This window comes from Labeo rohita, chromosome 5, assembly GCF_022985175.1.
Source record: "Labeo rohita strain BAU-BD-2019 chromosome 5, IGBB_LRoh.1.0, whole genome shotgun sequence".
Taxonomy (NCBI): domain Eukaryota; kingdom Metazoa; phylum Chordata; class Actinopteri; order Cypriniformes; family Cyprinidae; genus Labeo; species Labeo rohita.
This window is the reverse complement of record NC_066873.1, coordinates 34953820-34980912: the sequence shown is the minus strand read 5'-3', so window position 1 is coordinate 34980912 and position 27093 is coordinate 34953820. Positions and strand designations below refer to the sequence as shown.

The following is a 27093-nucleotide window of genomic DNA, read 5'->3' as shown; positions in this document are numbered from 1 at the left end:
TCTCAATAAAATTAATTAATTAATTAATAAAAGTCCAAATAGCAGGAAAACAAATATAAACAAACAAAAATTAGAAGAAAAATGTGGCACTGCCGTTTACATGCCGTTAACTCGTGAAATTTAACCAGAAGGGGGAGCGATTTCACCATGCAGTAAATTATAGAATTTATAAATAAAATGTTTTACATATTTACAATAATAATATTAAATACTTCCCATTTTTCATGTATATTACATGCGTATATTTGTGAATGTCACTGTACATATGTTATTACTGCTGCTTTGGCCAAAAAAGTGAAAAATATTTTACTGCAGATATTGACAGACGAAGAATAAGAGTTTTCCAAACCACCACAAAGAATTTCGTTGGAAAGGACTACAGGCGCAAATACCAAACTGACAGCGGCCAATGCCTGTAGTTGGGACGCGCCCCCTGTTTTTCCTCCGAGCCCCGCCTTCCGGTTGCTTGTGTTGTGCGCGCTAGCCCTGCCCCTGTTTCCAGGCAGATAGTACTCAACATGGCGGCGACGGGTAACGAAGAACAGACGTTGTTGCCAGATATCGAAGAGGAGGCTGAGGGCATGGAGCGAGAGATGGAGTCCGAGGAGGAGGAAGAAGAAGGAATGGGAGTTGAGCATTCCGAGGAGGAAGATGAAGAGGACACGTCTGAGGACGAGCGGGAGAATGAAGCGGAGATCCAGAGGCTTGAGGAACAGGTGAGGAATGAATGAGGCTAACGACTATCCTCACATACGCAGCTCTCAAAACACCTCACGAACGGCTCTGCTGGGGAGTTTCTGTTTATATATTTGCCAGAGCCCATTTATTAGAGAAGTCCTACATGCTTGACGTACCAAATACATGGTCAGGAATAATACAAATATGGAAATACATAACTGTGTTTCTGAGGAATGTGGCTAGCAAAGGCTTAAGCAAGCTAGCGGAGACTTATGTCTTGATATTTAACCCCCCTGAACTACCTTTTCATTTCGCCTGTTTACTTTTTTTCACCTATATGAAGTCCCAGGTGTGTTTAGTGACTTTTGTGACCTTGCATGTCAAAAGAGTTTATGTAAAATATACAATAATAAAGTTTAGTGTGGAGTGTTTTGATGACGCGTGCTCTGCGCACGGAGTTCAAATTCGCGCCATGGAGCTCATATGGAGCAGCTGTATGTTACAGAGTTGTCAAGACACACCTATTAGTTCCTCATGACTTCAGATTTGAATCATATTTATAACACATTAGTTTTAGGTTACAGACCACATGAGGTAGCTGGAAGCTTGCAGGGAGTGAAGATGGACACTGTTGCGCAGTGGTTGTAATGGTCATGTCCACGTGTTTGTTCTGGGACTCCTTATATTGCTCTGGAATCTTGGGGTTTGGCTTCTGTTTTGCAGTGGATGCTGTTTCTGTTTTGACAAGCTGTACACAGTGGATGAAAACAATAATGGGACTTTATATATTTGTAGTACTGCGTGTTTCTTTTTGTACTAAAATTATGAAACCATGCATTTCTGATGTGCATATGAAGAGTTCAGATGCAAAACCAGCTAAATCCATCTGATGTCTTTCTTTAAAAAAATGCATTTTTATCAGGCTCAGATGTATAGGTTTCTATGTAAGTACTGGTACTTCTGATTGGGCTAAGGCTGGTATTTTAGTGAGTTTGAGGTAAAAGTATTTGATGGACGTAAAATATGTGTCAAGAGCATTGACTCAGTATCATTATCTCATTTTTGACCGAGATGGCTTTTAGCTGGTTTTGCATCTGAACTCTTCATATATTGGACAAACATTACTTGAAAGAAAGCTGTGATGTATCTATTCCAGCGAGGAAAAAAAAAAAGTTGGTTTAACGGGATAGTACTCCCAAAATGGAAACTTTGTCATCATTTACTCACCCTCAAACCTTTTTCAAACCTGTATGAGTTTCTTTCTTCTGTTAACCAAACAGTTGATAGTAGCCATTGACTTCCATAGGATGTCAATGGCTACCATCAACTGTTTGGTTACCAACATTCTATAAAATAGCTTCTTTTGTGTTTAGAAGAAGAAAGAACAGAACTTATACAGGTTTGGAACAATTGGGTGGTGAGAAAGTGATGGTAAAATTTTAATTTTTACAATTTTAAAACTAAATTTAAGATGATCTAGCTTGGAAAACCAAGGTCGTAAGTTTGGTTTTCAGGGAAAGCATGAACTTGTAAAATACATGTCTTGTATTCAGTCTAAGTCCCTTTGAATAAAAGCATCTTGCAAATGCATTTAGGAAGATGTAAGAGCTCAATGAGCTGGGCTTCAGCTAGTTTACTAGCCAGCATGTAAAACTCTGACTTTTAAAATGATTTTTATTATGCTGCAATAATGACCAGGAGATCAAAACAGCTTAGAATGGATTAAAGGAGAAGTCTGCTTCCAAAACAACAATTCACAAATAATTTACTCACCCCCTTGTCATCCAAGATGTTCATGTCTTTTTGTCTTCAGTCATGAAGAAATTATGGTTTTTGAGGAAAGCATTTCAGAATATTTCTCCATGTAATGGACTTCATTGGTGCCCCGATTCTGAACTTTCAAAATGTAGTTTAAATGCAGATTCAAAGGGCTTTAAACGATCCCAGCCAAGGAAGAAGGGTCAAAAGCACAAAAGCCTGAGTAGCACAGGCTCTGGGATGTGCGTTCATGTAGGCGGAACTATAGACCCAGTGATTAACAAAGCGAATGCGCAAAGACTAAAAAAAAAGTGCATCTAAGTCAAAGGCTGTTTACAAACAAAAAGGTACAACAATGTTGGACAGTTCTGAAGTTGTAGAGAAAATAAGATGGAGTTTTTCGCCATACTCTACCTTTTTGAGCCAGAGTACACAGACGATGAACTTCGTAGAGACTTTGATGAGAGGTGATTCATAGTAGCGATGGGAAGTTCGGATCATTTTACCGGCTCTTGTTCAGCAAAATGAACTAATCTTTTTTTCAAGTCATTTCGTTCATTTTAGTAAAATATAATTAAAATGTTAGGTGTTACTTCCCCTAACACATCTACTGCTTACACAAACATTGATTACACTACAAATAAGACAAAACTATAATGCTATAAGAAACAGAAAAGATTCATTAATTGTTTACCTGGGTTTTTAGTTTATGAGTAGCTCACCTCACCTCTTATCTGACAAGTTTTCGGGTTTGAGTCGCTTGTTCATCACGTGACAGCCCCATAAGCTTAACCAATGCAGTGTGAGCCGGAAAAAGAATTGATTAGTTCATCTCTCGAGTCTTCTGGTTCGAGTCGTTCGTTCATCACGTGACAGCCCCATAAGATGAACGAAGGACTCGAAAAACCCAAAGACTCGAAACAGGTGAACAAATTCCAGTACAGAACCTGATAGGATGTTGCGCACGTGCAACTGAATGAATCACTCCTCGAGAGGACTCGTTCTTCCCGAGTCACATTCAAAATGAACAAATCATTCAAGAACGTGCATCCCAGAGCCTGTGCTACACAAGCTTTTGTGCTTAAAGTATACAAATTTTAATCTGGAAGTTCAAAATCGGGGCACCAATGAAGTCCATTATATGGAGAAAAATCCTGAAATGTTTTCCTCAAAAACCATAATTTCTTTACGACTGAAGACAGAAAGACATGAACATCTTGGATGACAAGGAGGTGAGTAAATTATTTGTAAATTATTGTTCTGGAAGTGGACTTCTCCTTTAAGATGTTTTCTTGTGGCAGGACTGACAGCTTTTTCTGTGATTGTTTATGATTAATGCACACGTTCAGTTCAGTCTCTGTGGCCTTGCATGCATTGTGTCGCTCAGTTCAGAGCATTCCTGATCACTAAAGTCACTGATGTTTTCTCAGTTCAGACTGTACAATCACAGTCATGCAACAGCTGTGATGTTAACTAAGTATGCCCGATCTCTAAACCATCAATCAGTTTGTTTTTAGTTGCATACATTAGAAAGCAGAGATTACAGTTGCACTCGTTCCCTGGAAAATGTAGTAGATCGATTACAAGAAGTCACACTGATTTATTCCAGTGTTTTTAAGTCCCACAATTTCTCTCTCCGTGGGAAGTGGCGCTGTTCCAGCGTCTCCCACTCCTGCGTGCTAGACTACAGTGAATGCCAGCCTTGTCCAGATGTAGCCATCATTTTGTCCAAACGTATTGGTTGTTAAATGTTTGCAAAGAATCTGTACTGATGGAGTAATGTAGTTTAGAAGACAAAAGATTTAGTTCATACCTTTCATACTTCCCGAAGCATTGCAGTCGTGATATTTTGCTTCAGTGTAATATCACATTGATGTATTGATGCTGAATGAGTTTAGCATTTTTACTTTATTAAGTCAAGTTTTACAAGATACTTGAGGAATCAGTTCAATTGCAATATTTGGTGAATGCAAAGTGAGTAACATAAAGCAGCTGTCAATATCCCACGTGCCATTTCCACAGCTGTCAATCAACGCGTTTGATTACAACTGCCATGTTGACCTAATCAAACTCCTGCGGCAAGAAGGAAAGCTTCACAGACTGCGCAAGGCCAGGCAGAAGATGAGTGAACTCTTTCCCCTCACTGAAGGTTGGACATCCTTATTTTGTTTTGCTCTTCTGTTCTCCTTGTGCAGCTTTTCTCTGACATTGCAACAGAGAGATTGGTGGATATTATATAATCAGAAAGAACAAGTGCTTTTAGAGTCCAGGCTATTTTTTGATTTGTTCTTGAGGTTTGAGTATTCATCACTTTCCAGGAAAGTTGATCTCCAGAAACAGGATTTTTTGCAGCAGCCGTACAGGAAACAATCTGAATTGTGATAATGACCCTAATGAATTTACTGGACATGATAATGAGAGATCTTTATATAGCGCTGGGTTTTAGAGTACAGAAAACGAGAAACAAAAATATGTAGTCTTTGAACATGTGTATGTTTAATATTAAATATCTAAAGAAGTGTTGAGATTTTATGATGTGGTGATATGGGTGTTGTGTGACTGATTTGTTTGGTGGAACAGAGATTTGGCTGGACTGGCTGAAGGATGAAATTCGCCTAACAGAAGATGAATCAGACCGTGAGAAAGTCTACGAGCTGTTCGAGAGGGCTGTGAAGGATTATATGTGTAAGTGTGGCTTAATTATATTCATATTCTTCAGTTCTTTGTTTCTAAATGTAATGAGCTAACTGTAAAACACTTGTTCAGTTACCACCAATAATCTGATAAATAGCATGTAATTTCTGCCTAATTGTAAAATGGATTGTTTTGAGGTAAACCTGTGCTGGTGATTTAAAAAAAGATACTGGTAAACCCATCCACAGGTCCAGAGATCTGGTTGGAATACGTACAGTATTCCATCGGGGGAATGGGAGCTCAGGGAGGCATTGAGCGGGTTCGCTCCATCTTTGAGAGGGCACTGACTGCAGTGGGTTTACACATGACTAAAGGAGCTTCAATCTGGGAGGCCTACAGGGAGTTTGAGATTGTTATTCTTTCCACAGTACAGGTATTTACTCTGGGTTCCTTCTCAGATTTATTACAGACTATCAGATACACCTTGCAGAATCTGCAAAATGTGAATTATTTTACCAAAATAAGAGGGATCATACAAAATGCATTTTATTTTTTATTTAGTACTGACCTGAATAAGATATTCCACATAAAATGTTTACATTAAAGTCCACAAGTAAAAATAATAGTTGAATTTATAAAAATGACCCTGTTCAAAAGTTTACATACACTTGATTCTTAATACTGTGTTGTTACCTGAATGATCCACAGCTGTTCACAGAAGGTTCAAACACTCACATTCCAGAAGGAAAAACGGTGCATTAAGAGCCAAGGGTGTAAACTTTTGAACATAATGAAGATGTGTACATTTTTCTTATTTTGCCTAAATATCATATTTTTTGATGTAGTACTGCCCTCCTGAAGTTACAGAAAATACTTGCATGTTTCCTAGAAGATAGAGATGTGCGGATGAGCTCAAACGTCACCCGAATCCGCAGCTTCAAATAAATTATCCGCCCGCCACCCACCCGCACCAATATTTTTCTCTGTTTTAGATAACCGCACCCAACCCGCACCCGAATGTCATTTACAGTTATTCTAATTCTTAGTTTTGCATGATGATGATGAATGGATGGTTCATTTTTAACAGCAGAATGATTCAGCTGATCTGCACATAGCTGCACACTTGTATAAGCTTATTCACTCGTGCTTTTAAACCAAATCCACGCTAAAGAGAATAATGTTAACTGACATCTGAACGTGACTCTCCGCAGTCTCTGATAAAATCAGTTCGGTGTTTGAATGCCTACTGGATCCTTGGACAAAAGTTTATAGAGTTTCACCCAGTTGATCGTAAAAATCGAATTCTTTTAATTTTGAAGGTATTGTTTTCATTATAATGTACTGATTCAAATTAGTAATCAATAATTATTATTATTTTACTACTCGGCGTGCCTCCCTTGACATGCTCTCGGGTATGAACAGGCATCAAATCTGGTGCAGGCGTGGATGGAGCAGGCGCATCAGGTGCAATCATCAAACATATTTCAAAGAAAGTCGGCGCCACGGTCCTTACCGTCTTTACTGGGTGTTTTAAGCGAATATTTGCATCTATTCACATACAATTGAATTAGAAATGGTGACCTGTCTTGATTTTGGCTAATGCAGGACACTACTGAATGATGCGCATCAGAGGGGATTTAGAAGTGGGTATACGCAAAGCCAACTGATAAAGAAATGGATATACACAGGTACTGTACACCACTGCATATTACCCTACTCAATAGCATTAACACAGGTGTAACTCCCTTCAAACTTTATGTGGAATGTCACCTTTTCTGTCACAACTTCTCGAACAGGCGAACAGACACACACACGCACAAATGAGTTTGTCTGATGAAAAAAGGTTCATATTTTAGAAAATGTAGTTAATATCTGTGTCATTATTGATTTATCTCATCCACCTGTGACCCACCCGCAAATAATCAGAATGCATTTTTTTATTACCCGACCTACCCGACCCACGGATTATCCGCAGTGCCCGCGGATATAACCGCCATCCGTGCATCACTGCTAGAAGACTAAATAAGTTACATGCTCCTAATGCATCGTTTTCCTTTCTGGAGTGTCAGTGAGTGTTTGAACTTTCTGTAACAGTTGCATATAAGGCATCCTCAGTGTGAAAAGATGAATCTCAAAATCATACAGTCATTGTTGAAGGTTCAAATACACAAAAATGCTGAAAAACCACAGAATTTATGGGTCCTGAAGGATTTAACTGAATTTAACTCATCAGGATCAACAAATATCACTAAACAACAACAAACACACCCACAGCTGTGGATCAATTAGGTAACAACACAGTATTAAGAATCAAGTGTATGTAAACTTTTGAACAGGGTCATTTTTATAAATTAAACTTATTTTCTCTTCTGGACTGCATGTAAACATCTTTCATATGAAATATCTTATTCAGGTCAGTACTGAATAAAAAAATGCTTTTTATATGATCCCCTTTATTTCTGCAAGATGTATGTAAACTTTTGACCTCAACTGTAAATCTCTTAAATGGTTGCAGTGTTTTGTCTTGTATAGGTGTTTTAACCCCTTCTCTCTGTTTTTAGCCTCCTCCTGGCAGCGTTCCATCACAGGAGCAGCAGGAGCTATTGAACGCCCAGCTCGAACGCATACACACACTCTTCAGGCGGCAGCTAGCTGTACCTCTTATGGGTGAGAGCCGGTCTGTTTCTCTCCTCTCGCTCGTTCAGTCCTCCACTTTCCCATTCTTTCTTTTCTCTTTCTAGTGTTGAAAAAAATAATCGGAAAAACTTGTGTCCACAGACAGAAAGGGTCGGGAGAACGGATGCCGAAAGAATTTAGGCTATGACTATAAGATTGCGCAATTTGGCAGAAATAAAATAAACGGAGAACAACATGTCTAGACCGAACTGAAATCTGGTCAGATGGGATTGATTAAGACTTAAGTTACAAATAATATTGATTGTTGCATGTGGTTTCCTTTCATGAAAACCAAGTAATGTAGGTCCTGTCAGGTAGACACCAGCACTGCCAGACGCTGTAACACAGGCTGAGGACAGGAGAGCCAGGAGCAGCCCGCAGATAGCCAGATGGTCTGGTTTTTTGAGCAGGGTTTTTTTTTTTTTTTCCGCTTCTCTCTTGCCGGCTGCTTTTGGCACCGGAGATGCAGAGGAGAACACTCTGATCACATCCCACTCAGCTAAGAGAGCCAGATTGGAGATTAGGCTTTCGTACAGCATGGTTCATGTTTATATAGTGTTTTTTCTTTGTTAGAAAATCGCCCTGTAGTGATGACATAGGTGAGAAATGCAGTAGTATCAGAAGACTGTTATTCAAAGCTTCTTTGAAACAGAACATACACTGTATCCCTGCAAAACAGAAAATGTTTGCTTTCCGAAGGCTTGCTTTCTCATCTTTTTATGTTTGATATTTTGTTCTGTAGATATGGAGGGAACGTATGCGGAGTACTCGGATTGGGCTGACGATGGTGTACCTGAGACGGTCACACACCAGTACAGACGTGCCCTGCAACAGTTGGAGAAATGCAAACCTTTCGAAGAGGCTTTGGTAACTGCACACTTGTCTCTTTGCTGTAGAGATCGTTTGGTTTTCTGATTTGAGGTTTCTATTATAATTTAATATGAAAAGACGTCTCTGGCAGCAGCTGTGGCGGTAAAGATTGTGATTGTGATTTTAAAATATTTTACAGCAGTAGCCTGCTTGAAGCCAAAATCAGTCTTTACAAGTTTCTTTCAGAGAATCTGATTGAATAAAACATCTGTGGTAATGAAAGCTCTTTGTACACAAGCATATGCTCATCAACACTCAGAATAAGTCAAAATGAAATCTGAATTAATTTAATCTCATTATTTACTTTATTAAGCATTCCTGGTCTTTTTGTTTTTCTTGCTCCTTGGTCTTTCGTCAAATATTAAAGGCTTGAACATCTCTATGGCAGCTTCCTTTTTGGCTGACATCACTAAGGCTGCTTAACCATTTGGTGTTGGCGGAAGTCCTTCACAGTCGACTGCAATACCCGCAGACTTTTCACTATTTAATTGATTCCCGATGGACAAAATCAACTGCTCTACCATTTTTCTCTTCTTAGAACATCCTGTTTTTCTTGGATGTTTGGCACATTAGAGAAACAAAATGGGTGTGGGTAGATGGTGACTTGAAAGCTTGTAGTCAAGCTTGTAGACCTCAGCCTGACAAACACATAAACTAATTAGTGACCTTGTTTGTGTGGCAGTGAAACAGTTCCCAGAAATTATGCACAGTTAACACTTAGGCTGCATCCAAAAACTGGAAAATGCTGCCTTTGGAGGACACATTTCAAGGAAGGAAGGCAGCAAGGCACATGTTAGCTTTAATTTCTGCCTTCTGAGATGCCTTCATTTGGTCAGTTTTTGAAGGCAGCATAGATGTATCCTTCGCTGCCTTTTATATCCCACAATCCTATGCATTCCATTCTATGATGGTTGAGCAAAAAAAGAAAGATGCCACCTGAAAGTTGCGTTTCGTGGTCTGTTTGTGTCTAAATGTATGTTTCTGACCAACTTTTTGTACTTTTGATGTTATTTCTAGTGAAAAATCAGTATTCTAGTTAGGGCTTTGCGATATGGGCAAAAAAAAAATCATGATAATTTTTTTTATCTCAGTCGATGTTATCACGATAAATGTCAAATATTTATTTCTTTCAAGTTTAAAGGCAGACTTTTGCTACAATGTGAAAAGTGTAAACACCAGATGGTTAATTGTGGCTTTAAAATATTCTTTATGGTCAGAACATGATGACACTTCACTACACTTTTTCCAGTCATTTTTTGATAACAAAATAAATATCTTAATAGAATTTTTTTTTTCGTAGTTCTGCATGTTTTGAGTAATATTTTTTCAAATCAAGAAACCAGTTTGTGTTGCCGGGTAATATTAATAATAATATTACTTTTTTTTTTTTTTGTCTCCTAGAAAAAAACATTTGATAGTAGCTTGAGTTAGCATGCAGATGTAGATTTATGTTCATTATCAAAATCAATAATATCGCTAAAACTTGTAGCAACCTCGTTTTTTATGGGGAAATGTAATTATTCTGACTGTTTGAGTTTTTATTTATTGATTTATTTAATTTTTTTTTTAAAACCATTGCTCTTCTATAGTAGCATACATTTAGAACCACAAATATAGCACTTCAGTATCATTATAAAAATGTAATATGGTTTCTAGGCGTTCTATGCTTTCAGTCCTCTTTTGTCACATAAACATTACATTGAACGTTTATCTCTTATCGTTATCGTTTATCAGGGAAATTTATATCACACAATAATTATCGTTATCCATTTATCGTCCAGCCCTATAGTAATTAAATATTCGCTTAGTTATCACCAAAGCTTGTTGTGTTTTGTTGCAGATCATTAAACTGTTACACTGCCTCTGAAGCATGTTCAAAGTCAGTTTCATGAGGTGCCTTCATGTGCAAAAACTCTGCCTGCGACGTCATTGCTGGATAAGGCAGTGAGGCAGCAAGTCAGCTGCCTAGGTTTTCAGATGCTGCCATAGATTCTTTTATTTAAAGCTGCAGATTTTCAAATAATTCAGAACAAATTCAGCCTGACTGAAAATGCAGATTGCGGCATGTTCCCTGAAAGAAGCGTTTTTTAATAGTGAATTGAATTACACCGTACTTCACAAATTGTTTGAACTGCTGGAAGCTATGGCTGTTGTTAATGTGTAGCTGTATTGCTCATGTGGCAATTAAATTACCCAGTCACTAATTAAACTACCATAATCAGTTAAGTGCTCTTGCAGTCTTTTCATCAGAACAGATGTAATTTTTCTGTATGACTTTATTTATTGTTGTTTCTCATTTTTCTTCTTGAATTTCTAGCTGGTCTCTGAACCTCCAAAACTGGCCGAGTATCAAGCCTACATAGACTTTGAGATGAAGGAAGGAGATCCGGCTCGTGTCCAGATTATATTTGAGCGAGCGCTGGCGGAGAACTGCCTCGTGCCGGACCTGTGGATCAAATACACCACGTATCTGGTGAGCGACCAGCACATGTCTGCATTCACCAAACATCTCACAAACCGAATGATCCGCATGTGTGCCAGTCCCACACCTCCCTCCGTTTGTTCAGGAACATATTAATTGCTTTAATGGGATGGTAATGAGATGCACAAGCCACAAATGCACAGCAGCGTAGTTGCAGCTGAGAACACATTAGAGAGCCAGCACCTCACCAGATGGAGGAAGGGAGGGGGGGGGGCGCGGCGAGTTAACGAGACAGAAAGAGAGATGGTGGGAGGCGCGTAGGGAGAGAAAAATGAGAACGAGAAAGAGAGAGAACGACACCTCCCCATATTAGCAGCCAAAGCTGCAATCCATTTGGGCTTTCTGATTCAACGACTGAACTTAATGAACTTCTGCATTAAGGGCTACGGGTTGGAGTGTGTTGGTGGAGCCCATTCAGGCGGTTGAATTCCTGGCAGCTATGAATGTGTGAAATAATTAAATCAAGCCTTCATGCTTGTACTCTCTTAGGTGATTAAATTGAGATGCTATTTAACTAAATTATATGCACCTCACACTGAGTCACAGAGCTGCTTTGCCTAATGGATATAGGGGGTTATTACTTGGTTTTACAAAGTGCTGTATTGTGTCTAAAGCCTCCTAGGTAACCAATGACCTGCACCGCTTTAGGATTGAGTGCTGGATCAGTTTCCATAGAAAGGAATGAAAAATTTATTTCACTGACTAACATCCATCACCCATTCACCTGGAGTATTTGGCTAGTTTAATCTGTCATACTTTAGCGTTTCAAATGCTTATCCCTACTAACAAACTTGATGTGCTTTAAATAATGATGCAACCGTGATTCATACTTCATACAGCAGATATTATCGTTCAGTCATTGATGAAATTGTTGCAGTGAGCAGATGTTGAGTTGGCGTAGGGTGTGCGAAGCAGCGATTTTATGCATCTCCCCCATTTGTAGAGGCAATATTGCGTTTTACTCAATGATTATTGATGTAAGACGGTTTCCCACAGACAGATTTATTTTGGCTGTAGATTAAATTTTTCTTACAATGGAGAAGTGATTCCCTGCTCAATGTCTCTTTTAGCTTGATGTTACATGTCATCTTTGAGCAACAGAGGTGGTTGTAAATGGTTTGGCAGCAGAACAGCAGTGCTGGCTTGGACTGGGGGATTATAATCATTACGGACTACTCATTAGACACACACCTGCTCTTCCTGAAGCATGTTCAGTGGCTTTAGTGCAGAAGGCAAAACAGACTAAAGACCTTTTCTGTGCATTTAACAAGCAATGCTGTACCATGTCCTATGACCCAAGTTTCTGTCCTTCTCAAGGTGTGTTTATTCAAGACTTTGAATAGAAATTGATTTCTGTGGACCTTGGGAAGAACATTCAGCTTTTATTAAAAAGTTGTTCATGTATATGTGTATATTTCACATCAGTATTGTTGGTGTGAAAAGATATTAATGCCACTATTATAGTTTGGTTGAACCCGGTGTGAATTTACTTGTGATTTATCCTAATGTATATTTGTTTGCATTTTGCTATGAATAAGTTGTCTGTAATTTTTGCATTTAATGTGAATAGTCTTTTAGTAGTTAAACAAGCAAGAAGAGCTGTCACGATTTCTCTCCAGACAGCTGTTTGGCTCAATCAAGATAAAGATTTCCTTCCCCTTAACTTGATCCTTAAAACAACATTTACATGCTGTAAAGTTGAAAAAAGCAGCTGGCACACTACCTAAGGGTGCAGACCGAACAACATTGTTTACAGAACAACATTGTAGTTATTCTCATTTCCTCTGCATCTGTCTGAAACTAGGGCCATATTTCTGATGTTTTGACCTGCTCAAGCCATGATAATAAAGTCTTTTTTTTAATTATTTTTTATGTCAAATTAGAAATTCTTTATACAGTAGTATTCCTCAGTCAGAATGTTTAGCTGATAAAATGTAATTTTGGATGTTGGCTTGATCACTTACCTACTCGAACTGCTAAAAAAAATTCACAAGTGATTCTGTGACTTTGCTCATAATTTTTTTTTTTTTTCTGTTCAACCTCAGGATCGTCAGTTGAAAATTAAAGATCTAGTGTTATCTGCTCATGAGCGAGCCGTCAGGAACTGCCCCTGGACCATGGGTCTGTGGAAGAGCTATCTTTTGGCTCTGGAGAGGCATGGGGCTGACCATCAGACAGTGACAGGTACACCTTTCAATAAAAAAAATACAAAGGAAATATCAGAAATGTAAAAAAAAAGTTATTTTATTCTGCTGATCACAATATTGAAATTTTTGAAAGTCCTGCACTCGACATATAGTACCGCTGTGCTAAGGGTGCACTGAGTTCAAATCCTGACTTGCTAACTGTTCATCGTGATTTCAAAATAAGTTTAAACGCTCACTCTGAGTTTACACATTTTGATGTCCACATTTTCAGGAAATTACAGTGGCTGTAGCTTTTCTATCATAAAGAAATGGCCCAATATTAAAGATTAAGTGGACATTTAAATTAAATATTGTTGAGTCAATATTAAACAGATTAGATTGCGCAGTATAGTGTAAAAACAATTGTCAGGCCGTTGGAGCCTTCTGCAGTCATTTGTTATAATGCGTAATGTTCGTTTGCTCTATTGTTTATGACACATTATGTATTTTAACTGTTTTGTTCAATAAAACCATATGATTACTTGCTTTTTGATACTGTATTTGAACTAATTATTATTACATTTATTATTATTATAAATGTATTTTAAGTCATTGTTTTTAAAGGCTATTGTTCACTTAGGTCTATTTTTATTACTACAAAAAGAATTAGTTATAATTATCCGATTAATTGATTACCAAAATAATTGTTAGTAACAGGCGTAATTTTAAGTGATTTTAAGTGAAGATTTGTCAGCTGCACATCCATGATGTGAATCTCCTATTTCACCACATCCCAAAATGTCCTATTGGATTGAGATATGCTGACTGTGGAGGCTATTTGAGCATAGTGAATCCATTGTCATGTTCAAGAAACCAGTTTGAGATGATTTGAGCATTATGATGTGGTGCATTATCCTGCTGGATTGTAAGATTGGTACAGTGTGGTCATAAAGTGATAGACATGGTCAGCGACAATACTCAAGTAGGCTGTGGCATTTAAAAAATGCTCAATTGGTACTAAGAGGCACACAAAGTGTGCCATGAAAATATCCCCCACACCATTACACCACCACCACCAGCCTGAACCATTGATACAAGGCAGCATGATGCCTTCATGTTGTTTATGCCAAATTCTGCCCCTACCAGCTGAATGTCGCAGCAAGAGGCTAAGGCTCATCACACCAAGCAAACTTTTTCCAAATTTGTTGAGCCTGTGTCAATTGTAGCTTCAGATTCCTGTTCTTAACTGATAGGAGTGGCACTCAGTGTGCTCTTCAGGGTTCGACGTGTTCATTCAGCATTCAGAGATTGTTGATTGATTGATCAGCCTGTCTGGCACCAACAACCATGCCATGTTTCAAAATCACTTAAATGACCTTTCTTCCCTATTCTGATGCTTGGTTTGAACTTAAGCAGATTGTCTTGACCATGTCTACATGCCTGCATTGCAATGCATTGAGTTGCAATGCAATTGCCATGCATTAGCAAGTTTCTGAACAAGTGTACCTAAAGTGGTTGGTGGGTATAGTAGAAGTTCAATGGTCAAAAGATGTGAAAACACTTAGCAATGTTAAATCAGTTTATCAATGGCGGAAACATTTTGCAGGAATAAAACATGATTTTAACAAACCAAAAATGACTAACAAGCATTTTTTTTTGTTCTCAGATGTATTTGAAAAGGCCTTGAATGCAGGGTTCATCCAGGCCACTGATTATGTAGAAATCTGGCAATCTAATCTGGACTACCTGAGGAGACGTGTTGATTTCAGCAAAGGCAAGTGCACGTTTTATTTGGGTCTTTTTTTTTTTTTTTTCTGCTCTTACATACTCAAATTTTTGCAGCTGATATCAGATGAGTGAATTTGGTGATTTATTATTGATGGGTTTGTTGATCATTGCAGAATGGAGCAGGGAGTTGGATGAGCTGCGGGCAGCTTTTGCGCGCTCCCTTGACTACCTGAAACAGGATGTAGAAGAGAGTGAGTATCTTGTATCTTGTCTTTTTTTTTTATGAGTTATGAGAGCACATTTGTAAAAAAAAAAGGTATGTGTAACTACTGTCTCGCTTCTCAGGATTCAGTGAAAGTGGAGATCTGTCCTGCACAATAATGCAGATCTGGGCAAGGATAGAGGTGAGGAAACTTTATACTGTTGCATCTGTCCATCCTCCATTAACTAATGTCATTCTGCTGATTGCAGTCTGGCCACAGATGTTACAGTGCTGCTTGTGTTTGATTGCTTCAAACAGGCCTTACACTGTAAGAACATGCAGAAGGCCCGTGAACTGTGGGACAGCATCATGACAAAAGGGAATGCAAAATATGCCAACATGTGGCTGGAATATTACAACCTGGAAAGGTCAGTTGTTTTCATGCAACTAGTGAGATGTTTTCAGATGCTCTTCTGATAATTCTCAAAGTATGCTGGAGAATATGATAGCAGGTTTTACGCAGAACTTGTAAAGTTCATGAAGCTTGAATGCTGCTGCGATCAAATATTCAGAAATATTCATTTTAATTTGAGAAAAAAAGTGTACGTTTGAGGGCAAAAAAGGAAGCGTTTTCACGAGTGGTCTCAGATTTTCAATCTTAGTCTATTTTGGGGAAGCCATCGAATATCGTGTTACATAATGGGTACCTTCAAGTCAAAAAAAAAAGTTAAGAACCACTTTGTTTGTAATGATTGCATAAAATACATTTGACTTCAACAATGTAACATATTCCTGAGTGAAGCAGAATATTCAGGAAGTAATGTGGGGATAATATTTATCCATCAGGATTTGACTGGATCAGGAGGGGGATTTTGTGCAATAATATTATTAGGTAATATCATTTTTCCTTGGCTATGTAACCTTGGTTGTATCAGCAGAAAAATCAATTCAATTTAAGGGATTGAGCAAGTTATTACATTTTGATGAAATATTATGAAAACATGTTTGTTTTCTTAAGTTAGGCAGGGATCGTACAAGGTACTTAAAGTGCTTGAAGTACTTGAATTTGACTTTTTGAAATTTAAGTCCTGGAAAACCCTAAAAAATATCAGATTACTCAGTTTTCAAAATAATCATTAGATTACTTGATTACCAAAATAATCGTTAGTTACGGCCTTAGATTAGTTAAAACATTTCAAAATACAACCATATTCTTTTGCTTTTTGTGATTAAAAGACAAATATTGTGTCATTGAAAATGTCTTAAATTATATTAAAATATTTTCTCTTTCTAGTGAGTCAAATGTCTGTGTTTTGTAACACTCGTAAATGACACACCTCTAGTGTCTGAGTGTGATATAGCTCATAATTTTCCAAGTGTATGATATAGCTTTCTTTCTTCAGGTCAATCATATATTCATGAAAAAAAAAATCACTTTGAATAAGGAAAGCGGTAACTATGCCGTAGTATTTGTTTAAATGTTAAATTTGCCACAGTCATTGCATGCTTTGCATGTGCTGTACTTTATTAGTACTATTTTGTTTTATTGATTTATTGATTAGAATTTGAAAGATAATAATGATATTGTTTGATAAGTGAAAACCACAAAAGTAATACTTGAAAAGTCCTTGAAAGTTCTGGAAATTCATTTTGCAGTTTCTGTACAAACCCTGGTTAGGGCTGAGGCTATTTTGATTTCATATTTTCTTTAAAACTTTAACAGCAAGTAAAGGCTGCTCTTTATGTATTAACTTGTATATGTTTGTGGTTCAGGTCGTATGGAGATGCTGCTCACTGCAGAAAAGCTCTCCACAGAGCTGTACAGTGCACATCAGACTACCCTGAGCATGTCTGTGATGTCCTGCTCAACTTTGAAAGAGTGGAGGGTGAGTTAAATTGATGGATATAATGATTTCTGTTTATATGGGTGCCCAGCTCATTAAGGTTTTATGTGGGTGTTGGTTCACACAGGCTCTCTGGAAGACTGGGATGCTGCTGTCCAAAAAACAGAGACTAAACTCAACAGAGTCAATGAGCAGAGAGCAAGAGTAAGTCCTAACTAGCCTTTTGGGGATTTTCGCCATACTTGGCATTTTTATTCACATTTTATTTTCCTGTTGAAATGAACGGAAATAATGTTGCAATAAGTGAGCAGATATGTGTATCGTGTTTAAAGTATTTTGTCAGAAAGCTTGCCATGTAGAAATGTCAGTTTGCTGTGGTTTTTGAGTCGTCTGAATGCTGTTTCTGCAGGTGGCTGAAAAAGAGGCTCTCCAAGCCAGACAAGAGGAAGAGAAAGCAGAGCACAGGAGGAAAGCCAAGGCAGATAAAAAAGCCCAAAAGAAGAGCCAGAAACCAAACAGAACGGGGGATAAACGGAAAGCTGAAGACGAGTACGAGGAGGAATGGGGAGAGGATGCAGGTATATATCAAGTGCATATATTCTGTTGAAAAATGTGTTTTCAGAGAAATTGGAAGTCATTTCCAAACAAAATATCAGCTAACAGTGTGGTTTAGATTTCAGCTGTATTGACATATCAAATGTGTGCAGAACTGCCGTCAAAGAGGCTCCGAGGAGAGGAGGATGTTGGTAGCACAGCCACAGAGGAGCTCATGGAGACAGAAAGTGGGCTTTTCGGCCGACGAGCTCCACCACCACGTAAATCTGAGCCACCTGGTTTCCGCAAGAACCAGCAGGGGCTGTCTGAAGCACTACGACTACCCCAGGATGAATCAAAGGAGCAGCGCAAAGATGAAAATAGTGTGTTTGTCAGTAACTTGGCTTTTAATATGGAAGACCCAGAGGGCAAGCTGCGAACTTTGTTTCAGGGTTGTGGGACTGTACAGCAGGTGCGGCCCGTGTTTACACCAAAAGGTGTGTTTAGAGGCTATTGCTATGTGCAGTTTGAGGACCGACTGGCTGTACCTGAGGCACTGAAACTGGACAGACAGGAGGTGGATGGACGGCCCATGTATGTGTCTCCTTGTGTGGACAAGAATAAGAATCCTGACTTCAAGGTATCTAGAATGTGCACTGCTGAATTTATGACCTGGTGTTTAGTGTTTCTTGATGTTCAAGTGAACAATTTCTAATTCAACATTTCTTGTACATTTCTTTATTGGTTATCATTTTTTAAGTGTTAATCAGTTGAATGATGTGTCTTAGGTTTTTAAGTACAAGACAGCAATGGAGAAGCACAAGATCTTTATCTCGGGCCTGCCGTACACCTGCACTAAAGAGACACTGGAGGATCTCTGTAAACAGCACGGCACAGTCAAAGCCATCCGGCTTGTCACCAACCGTTCCGGCAAACCCAAGGTTTGTAGGCCCCAGTTAAAAATTTTAAACAAAGTTTTTTTTAATGTTTTTTTAAATAAAGTTTCTTCTGCTCACCAAGCCTGCAGTTATTTGATCCAGAGTACAGCAAAAACAGTAACATTATGAAATATTTTTACTATTTAAAATAACTCTTTTCTATTTGAATGTTTTAAAATGTAATTTATTCCTGTGATCAAAGCTGAATTTTCAGCATCATTAGTCCAGTCTTCAGTGTCACATGATACTTCAGAAATCATTTTAATATGCTGATTTGCTGTTCAAGAAACATTTATTATTATTATCAGGATTTAAAACAGTTGAATACATGAACTTTCTGTTCGTCAAAGAAACCTGAAACAATTCTAATCGGCTGTTTTCAACATGATAATAATAATAATAAAAATGTTTTTTGGGGGAAAAAATTCAGAGAAATCACAGGATAGATTGCATTTTAAAATATTTTCAAATAGAAAAAAGTTATTTTAATTAGTAAAAACATTTCGAAATGTCACAGTTTTGGCTGTACTTTGGATCGAATAAATGCAGGCTTGGAGAGAAGAGACTTCTTTAAAAGACAAAAAATCTTACTGTTCAGAAACTTTTAACTGGTAGTGTAAGTTCAGAAAAACTTAAAGGGGTCATCGGATGCAAAGTTCACGTTTACATGTTGTTTGAACATTAATGTGTGTTGGCAGTGTATGTACACATCTACCCCGTAATGATAAAAATTCATGCAGTGGTTTTTAATTAATCTGTAAAAATAATATCCCCTTTTTCAAATTGAGCCATTCTCAGATGGCTGTCGGTGTGGCGTCACACCCACAGAGGCCACTCCCACGATAGTTGATTGACTTGAGCATCTTACCTCAGACCTGCCTTAAATCAGCTGTAACAGTCCGACCTCCATTGTTTTGATGCCGGAGCAGGGATGTAAGTTAGACAAGAATATCTCTGATTGAGGTGTTGTGTTGCTGGATGTAATAATGAACATAGTGGTCATTATTTACTTTTGACATCTGAGCCACTGAAGATGCAGTGGATTACATTTGTTTGTGAATGGAATGCACCTCCCGATCTACATATATCCGTCTATGTTCACACGAATCATTCATGATCCAGCTTCACTTACAGCAGAAGTGTGTACAAGGGTTTTTTATGAATCTTCGTGCTAGTTAGCAAGTTGAGCGGCTAAATGCGGCTGAAGTAAACAGGCTCGTCACTCCACAGAGAGAAGAGAGGGGCGGGGCGAGCAGAGCTCATTAACATTTAAAGCAGCCTCAACCAGAACAGGATGATTTTTGCATAGCTGATTTTGGCAAGGTAAAAAGGGTGTTTTACACAACCACTGAGAATCTTTAACCAAAGTATGTTACAGACTTTTCATTAACACCCTAAAGAATCATATCAACTTGTGGAAAATTGGTATCTGATGACCCCTTTAAATTTATAGTTATGGCATTAAATGTTGTATGCACTTTAAAAAAATAAATCTCTTCCTCCAGTATTTTGTCCAGTTCAAATATCTAACATCCTTAAATCAAGATAAATGATGCAAAGCGATGCAAAATGAATATGTGACCCTGGACCACAAAACCAGTCTTAAGTTGCTGGGGTATATTTGTAGCAGTAGCCAAAAATACATTGCATGGGTCAAAATTATTGATTATTCTTTTATGGCAAAAATCATTAGGAAATTATATAAAGATCATGTTCCATGAAGATATTTTGTAAAATTCCTACTGTAAATATTTGAAAACTTAATTTTTGATTAGTAATATACATTGTGAAGAACTTCATTTGCACAACTTTAAAGGCGATTATCTCAATATTTTGATTTTGTTTTTTTGCACCCTCAGATTCCAGATTTTCAAATAGTTGTATCTTGACCAAATATTAACCTATCCTAACAAACAATACATCAGTGGAAAGCTTATTTATTCAGCTTATAAATCTAAATTTTGAAAAATTTACCCTTATGACTGGTTTTGTGATCCAGGGTCACATGAAGTCTTGTTTTCTTAGAAACTGACCAAAATAGAGTTTATACTTAAAATAAGAATAAATATGTGTCAGTGGGGTATAAAAACTTGTTTTCTATTTTAATATTTTTTTTTTAGTTTAGTTTATTTTGCATAAGAATAAATCAAATACAAAAAAGTACAATCCATACACTGTGCAGGGAGAGGCAGAAACCCCAAAGTACTTATTTAGAGCCTCCACCTAAACAATAAAGAAAACAAAAACAATCAATGGAATTAAACAAAAAGCTTAATTACAATAACAAATATATAAATGTAAATAACTGCAAATTAATTACAACATATGTCAAAAACCCAGAAATAATATACATTAAAAACAAACCTTATGTGGTACACACAAAAAAATACATTATTACAAATCTGAAAAAGTTGATTTTATAAAAAGTTAAATTTCTCATAAAACAAGACTTGGGCCATTTAATTTACAAAAAGTAAATGTTTTTTGATTTCTAGAATATTTTAGGTATTTTCAATGGAGAACAAGACAAAACTGCTGAGGAAGAAAACATATTTTTTGCAGTGTGGTCGGAAGGAACAGTAAAAGTTATTCCCATATTCTAGCGTTCGAGAGTAAAGCCATTAAAGCCTTTTTAAGTGAATTAAATCATAATGGAGATTCATTTGGAAGCTTTAAACTTTGAATTTGCTAAAACAACTCATTGTCTGCTCACTAGATGTTTATATTTAGAGAAAAGAACATTGTCTTAAAATTTACCTTTATAAAACCTGCTGAAAACCTTGTAAAAGTCATCTCCAAGCAAGTGTTTTTTTTTTTTTGTTTTGTTTTTTAAGACTATAATACTCATATTCCTGTAGATACATGACCTGTCCAAATGTTAAACAGATGCTGTTGATAGATGATAGTGTATGTTGTTGACTCTTCACATCAATGCATGTGTGTGCTCTGTAGGGTTTGGCGTATGTGGAATATGAGAACGAAGCACAGGCCTCACAGGCTGTGTTGAAGATGGACGGCACCATGCTGGAGAACTTCACACTCTCTGTTGCCATTAGCAACCCCCCGAGCAGGAAGATGGACGATAAAGCAGCGCCTAGTCGAGTCCTGGGAGCAGCGATGCCAAGGCAACCTCAGGGAGCGTAAGTATTTGATACACCAGGTTAGCTCTCCACCTGTGTTGAGTTACTGCTATGTGGATGTCAGTAATTATGTTGTGAAAATCTTGGATACGAAGACCTGTGTCACCAGAGGAAAGAGGTTTACTGTCAAAATATTAACTATAAATTGTAACTACCTTATGTAGGGCTAAATGGTTAAGTAGAATAAAATCAAAATTGCGATACAGTTTAGTGTGATTATCAGGCTGTGGTACAATTTGATAAATATGCATTCTGTGTGAGTGAAGTGGCGTTTTCAGTGTCTCCATAAATGCTGCTCCACAAAAACTCATCTCTGCATGTGCTTATAATGTGCATTTGGGAACAAAACATGCACCAGCTGTTACACCAAATTTGTAATGTGAAGCGTTTATAAACCTGAAACTTTGATGGCTTCCTGCAGTTTTGCACCAAAATGAAAGTTTGAGTTTTAAAAATAAAGAATGGAGGAAATAAGTATTAAGGTTGTAATTTTACTATACATCAGTTTAGTTTCTAGTGAAATAGTTGTACTATTTTTTTAAAAATAAATTTTACAAGTAGTTCTGTTTAATAGTATTTAATAATGTTAAATTAATCATAATTAAAATTATTATTTTTTTTTACAAAGCAAAAAAATGCTTTAAATTGCGGTTGATTTATCAGAATTACAGTAGTTTAACTTTTATCAATATTTCTGTTTAATGTTTAAAGAAAGGGGGGCATAAGTATTAATATTATAAATATGCCTGTTTAATGTTATTTAATAATAATATTTAAATTTTAAATTTCTTGTTTCTTCTTAATCACTATTTTACAATGAAATACAATAAAAAATTTTTTTTTAGAATTTTATAAATATTTCTGTTTAATATTATTTAATAGTTAAATTATTTATTATTCAAATTTATTTATTTATATATATATATATATATATATATATATATATGTATATGTATGTATGTATGTATGTATATAACATTTTTACAACAAAGCAAAAAATTCAGTTTTAAATGGCAGTTGATTTATAGTTTATATAATTTTCATAAATATTACTGATTAATGTTATTTAATAGTACTATTTACATTTTAAATTTCAAATGTAAAATGTTTTAAAATGTTCTTACATATACATACTAAATTGTGTGGTCCCACAAAGCAAAAAAAAAAAAAAAAAAATCAGTTGATTTTATAGTGAAATAGTATCAGAATAGTTTTATAACTTTACATTTTAGTTTTATAATATTTCTGTTTAATATTATTTAATAATGTTAAATTGTTAATTTTTTTTTGTTTATGTAAAATAAAGCAAATTGATTTATCAGATTTAAAATAGTAATAACACTATTTAAATTAACCACAGTTAAAATTATAATCTTACATATACTAAATGTAGTGCTACAAAGCAAAAGAAATTTTGCAAATACATTTTTCATTGCAAACCCTCCCCCCCTCAAAAAGGGCTGTTTTACTGAAAAAACAAAAACAAAACAAAACATCAGTTCTTTCTCTTTACACAATTTCATTTCTTTTCAGGAGAGGAAAAGGACGCACTCAGATCTCTCTGCTGCCACGCTCTCTGTACCGGCAGAGCGCTCCAGATGCCAAAGCGGAGAACGGGACCGTTTCTGCGCCACATGCCACAGTGACAGATGGAGTGGACGGAGGACCTGGAACCACGAGCCTGGACACGCAAACCAAGTCTCTGTCCAACGAGGACTTTGCCAGGATGCTCCTCAAGAAGTGAAACTGTTTGCAGATAACACAAGAAGAAAACCTGCCTTCTGACAGAAAGCCATGCTGTGTCCTTACGGAGTCCGGCGGAGAAACAGCGTTTTAATTTAGCCTACTTTCTGTAAATACGTGACCACCTCCCCGATATATAGTAAAACTATTTTAACACCTCAACCATGGAAATGTGAGCTGTATTGTTTTCTTGATTTCTTAGTAATAACGAAAGGGACTCGGGGGGCAGATTTCAGATTTTGTCAGCGAGTATTTTTTTAACAGGATGTTAAAACATGATAAAGGTATATGCAAGAACATTTAATATGAAGATACATGATGTATTATAAATGGGTTTCAACACGGCTTCATTTCTCAGTAGGCCCCTTTTGGGGCAGCTGATATGTAGATGCGTCCTGCACCTCTGCCTTGTCAAAGGCAACAACAACAACAAAAAATATCAATAAAGATCAAAACCTTTATTTTACATATTCTCTGAACTGCATGTTGTATAAATAATTTATTTGCAGTACCACAACCATTTGAAACAGTCTTGCATGTGTAGATTGCTAATTCTAATAAACGTCTTCATAACAGCTCTAAATGAAGACTAGATGAAGAGTAATAGATGATCTTGTCAGCAAATAAAATCCAGCACCTTGCCAACAACACATCTGTGACTAAGAGGTTAAACTTTTGTTTATTAGACTGCAGCGCTTTCATTAAAAGCTGTACACTGTCCTGGAAATTAGTAGATATTCTAGTTTTATCATGCATTTTGTATTTTCTCCAAGCGCTGCCCTTTGAATCTTGTTTGATTGCTGACACAGCTTGTAAACCTGCCTTACCTTGTGTGCTCAATAATGGTCTGAAGGTTAAAGCTTGTGCTCCACAGCCAGCTTCAATTCAACACTCAGTCTAGAAGTCGAGTTTAGCTAATCTAGAATGCGTTTGCGGTCACATTCGAAGTTGAATGGCTGGCTGCGGAGCGCGGTTGCCGCTTTAGAACCGATTGGGTCCTTCCCGGAAGAATCTATGCAGCTGTATATCGCTAGAACCTTCCACTACGAGTTCACCTGACTGTGAACCCATCCTATACTGTATTGTATATATACATACAACATATATCATCTAAAATGTCCTGGATATTAGTATTATTTACTGGTTTTGATGGCTATGATGGACTTGTGTATTTCATCCACTACTAAATGTTAAGCTGATCTATTTTTTTAACTGCGGTGTCATACACTAGACAGTTCCTTCCTGCGTTGTTTTTGATTGTGTTTGACTCTCGTTCACACCCCTCAATGGTTGGCCATAGTTTTGTAAAACATTTGTATATTTTGAACTAAAAAAAAAAAAGAAAAGTAGCTCTATATATTTGCGTTTGATCACCACAGTGGCCTAAAGTAGTGATTGAGAAAAAACAAAAACAACGTGCTGTTGCGATGTCTTGTTCAACATTAAAAGTAATGAAAACATGGTATACGTGTGGTAAATTGTGCACTTTCCTTTCTTTATTTGGATTAGTGTATCAATTATTTTGATTATAGATTGGCCATTTTTATTTACCACTGTCAGTGTCTTCTTGAGGCACTCTTTTGATTATTTCTAATAATGTTCCTGTTGTATTTCCTGTGTTGCTCAAATTGTATGTAGTCATACGGTTTTATTTTTCCTTTTTAAGGCCTAAATTGTTTAATGAAGCAATTAAATGTATGTGGTTGTCAAACATATGACTTGTGATATTTGTGCTCACTTGTGATATTTTCTCATTTTGTTATAGCCATATTTTAGATTATCAGATTTTAGAATGTCATTTTTTTGTGGTTATAAAAATAGACCTAAGCGATCATAGCCTTTAAAATGACTTAAAATACATATGTGACCCTGGACCACAAAACCAGTCTTATGTTGCACGGGTAAATTTGTAGCAATAGCCAAAAATACCCTGGATGGGTCAAATTTATCGATTTTTCTTTTATGCCAAAATCGTTAGGATATAAAGTAAAGATCATGTTCCATTAAGATGTTTTGTAAAATTTTCACCATAAATATATCAAAACTTCATTTTTGATTAGGAATATGCATTGCTATGAGTTTCATTTGGACAACTTTAAAGGCGATTTTCTCAGTATTTTGATTTTTTTTTGCATCATCAAATACCAGATTTTCAAATAATTGTTTCTCTGCCAAATATTGTCCTATCCTAACAAACCATACATCAACAAAAAAGCTTATTTATTCAGCTTTCAGATAATGAAATTTCGAGAAATTTACACTTGTAACTGGTTTTGTGGTCCGATAATAATTAATTCAAATAAAGTATAAGAAACAAGTAATCATACGTTTTTTTTTTAACAAAACCATTTGTGCATAATCTATTATAAACAATAGAGCTACGTACATTATGCATTATCTCAAAGGCCTGCAGAGGGCGCCAACTGCCTGACGATTGTTTTTATACTTTACAACCCAATCTAATCATTGTTCAATATTGACTAAACAACACTTACTTCCAGTGTCCACTTAATCTTTAATATTTGTCCATTTCTTTACAACAGAAATGTTACAACCACTGTAATTTCTTGAAAATTTGGATAGCAAACCGTGTAAACTCAGAGTGAGGGTTTAAGCATTTATTTTGAAATCGCAATGAATATTGAGCATATTGAGAAAGATACTGATGTATTATGTGTTTGCAAATCTGATAAAATTTCGATCCCAGATGAACGTTATAAACCCAAACTCGTAGTAATATACAGAGATGGAGTTTGAGACGGTCAACTTATAACAGTTCGTGTAGCACTTGAATGGTAAGGTTTGTGAATTCATAATATTATGCTTATGATTTTAAAATGTTTTTATGTTATGCAGCCTCAGAAAATGATCTTATAATGCATTTCATGGATTCTCGTCGTTGGTCAGTTACCCGGATGTGCCCATGGATTGCACAGTTGATGTACTACTGAATACCGTCTAAACCAGCTGCTAAAGCATATAGAGGACTTAATAATCAGAAAAGGGCGCAATTTGACAAAGTTAATAGTTGGTAAATATAAGTACGAACAGTATTAAGACATTAGCCTAAAATTTCACCTGCTTAACCAGAAATTATAAGAACAAACACGAATGTTTTCAAGATTTCTGCCCTGGAAATCCTGGTTCAGTTTGGCCACAAATGCCTTTTGTTCCCCAGTTTTTTGCACTCTTCTCCTTGATTTGTTATCTCTTTTGGCAGTCTACAATACTCCAAATGTTTTTCCCAGTCAGATCGATTAGTACAGCCCAAAACATGACAATAATTTTCAGCAAAATATGCCAGTTTCAGTGCTGCCAATATGGCCGATTGACTTCGCATCATGAAAACACTCTATTGCATCGAAGAATCGTGACAGCCCTTGTGGACTGTTTTGACATTTTTCATATTTTACAGCTGTGGATACTGGCTATTATTCTGCTTATGAAAAGACAGAAAATGATGACAAATCCACCAAATACTAAAAGGAAATGAGAAGTTGCACAATAATTTATTACACACAATAATAAAATAGCTTTTACGAGTAGTAAAATAAATTAAAGCTATGTTTAAATAGATTAAAGTGCTTGAAAATAGTGGCAAAATCAAAATCAAAAGATGTCAATCAAAAAAAGTCCCTAACATTATTATTAATACAACCTTTCAACACTATTCATGTGATCAATAATACAGCTTCCTAAATAACATTTTGAACAGCTGTGGGCTATTATAATATTCCTTA

General features: G+C 36.6%; 1 protein-coding gene across 1 annotated transcript; it reads left to right on the top strand.

Moving 5' to 3' along the window:
- The first annotated feature begins 480 nt into the window (after positions 1 to 480).
- Positions 481 to 24764, top strand: sart3 (spliceosome associated factor 3, U4/U6 recycling protein). Its single transcript, XM_051110107.1, has 19 exons — positions 481 to 716; positions 4459 to 4585; positions 5017 to 5121; positions 5319 to 5503; positions 7632 to 7737; positions 8489 to 8613; positions 10934 to 11089; positions 13144 to 13282; positions 14891 to 14998; positions 15126 to 15203; positions 15298 to 15356; positions 15473 to 15582; positions 16928 to 17040; positions 17126 to 17202; positions 17408 to 17576; positions 17706 to 18172; positions 18321 to 18473; positions 21423 to 21610; positions 23144 to 24764. Exons 1-19 carry the CDS (start codon positions 519 to 521, stop codon positions 23352 to 23354), a joined length of 2874 nt encoding a protein of 957 aa, XP_050966064.1. The 5' UTR covers positions 481 to 518; the 3' UTR covers positions 23355 to 24764.
- The last annotated feature ends 2329 nt before the right edge of the window (positions 24765 to 27093 follow it).

What these genes read in the sequence shown, in the direction of transcription:
- sart3 (XM_051110107.1), top strand. Translation starts at nt 519, where the DNA reads ATGGCGGCGACGGGTAACGAAGAACAGACGTTGTTGCCAGATATCGAA. An exon ending in TGACCATCAGACAGTGACAG is followed by an intron (nt 13,283 to 14,890) that starts GTACACCTTTCA and finishes TTTTGTTCTCAG; the next exon opens with ATGTATTTGAAAAGGCCTTG. An exon ending in AGATCTGGGCAAGGATAGAG is followed by an intron (nt 15,357 to 15,472) that starts GTGAGGAAACTT and finishes TGCTTCAAACAG; the next exon opens with GCCTTACACTGTAAGAACAT.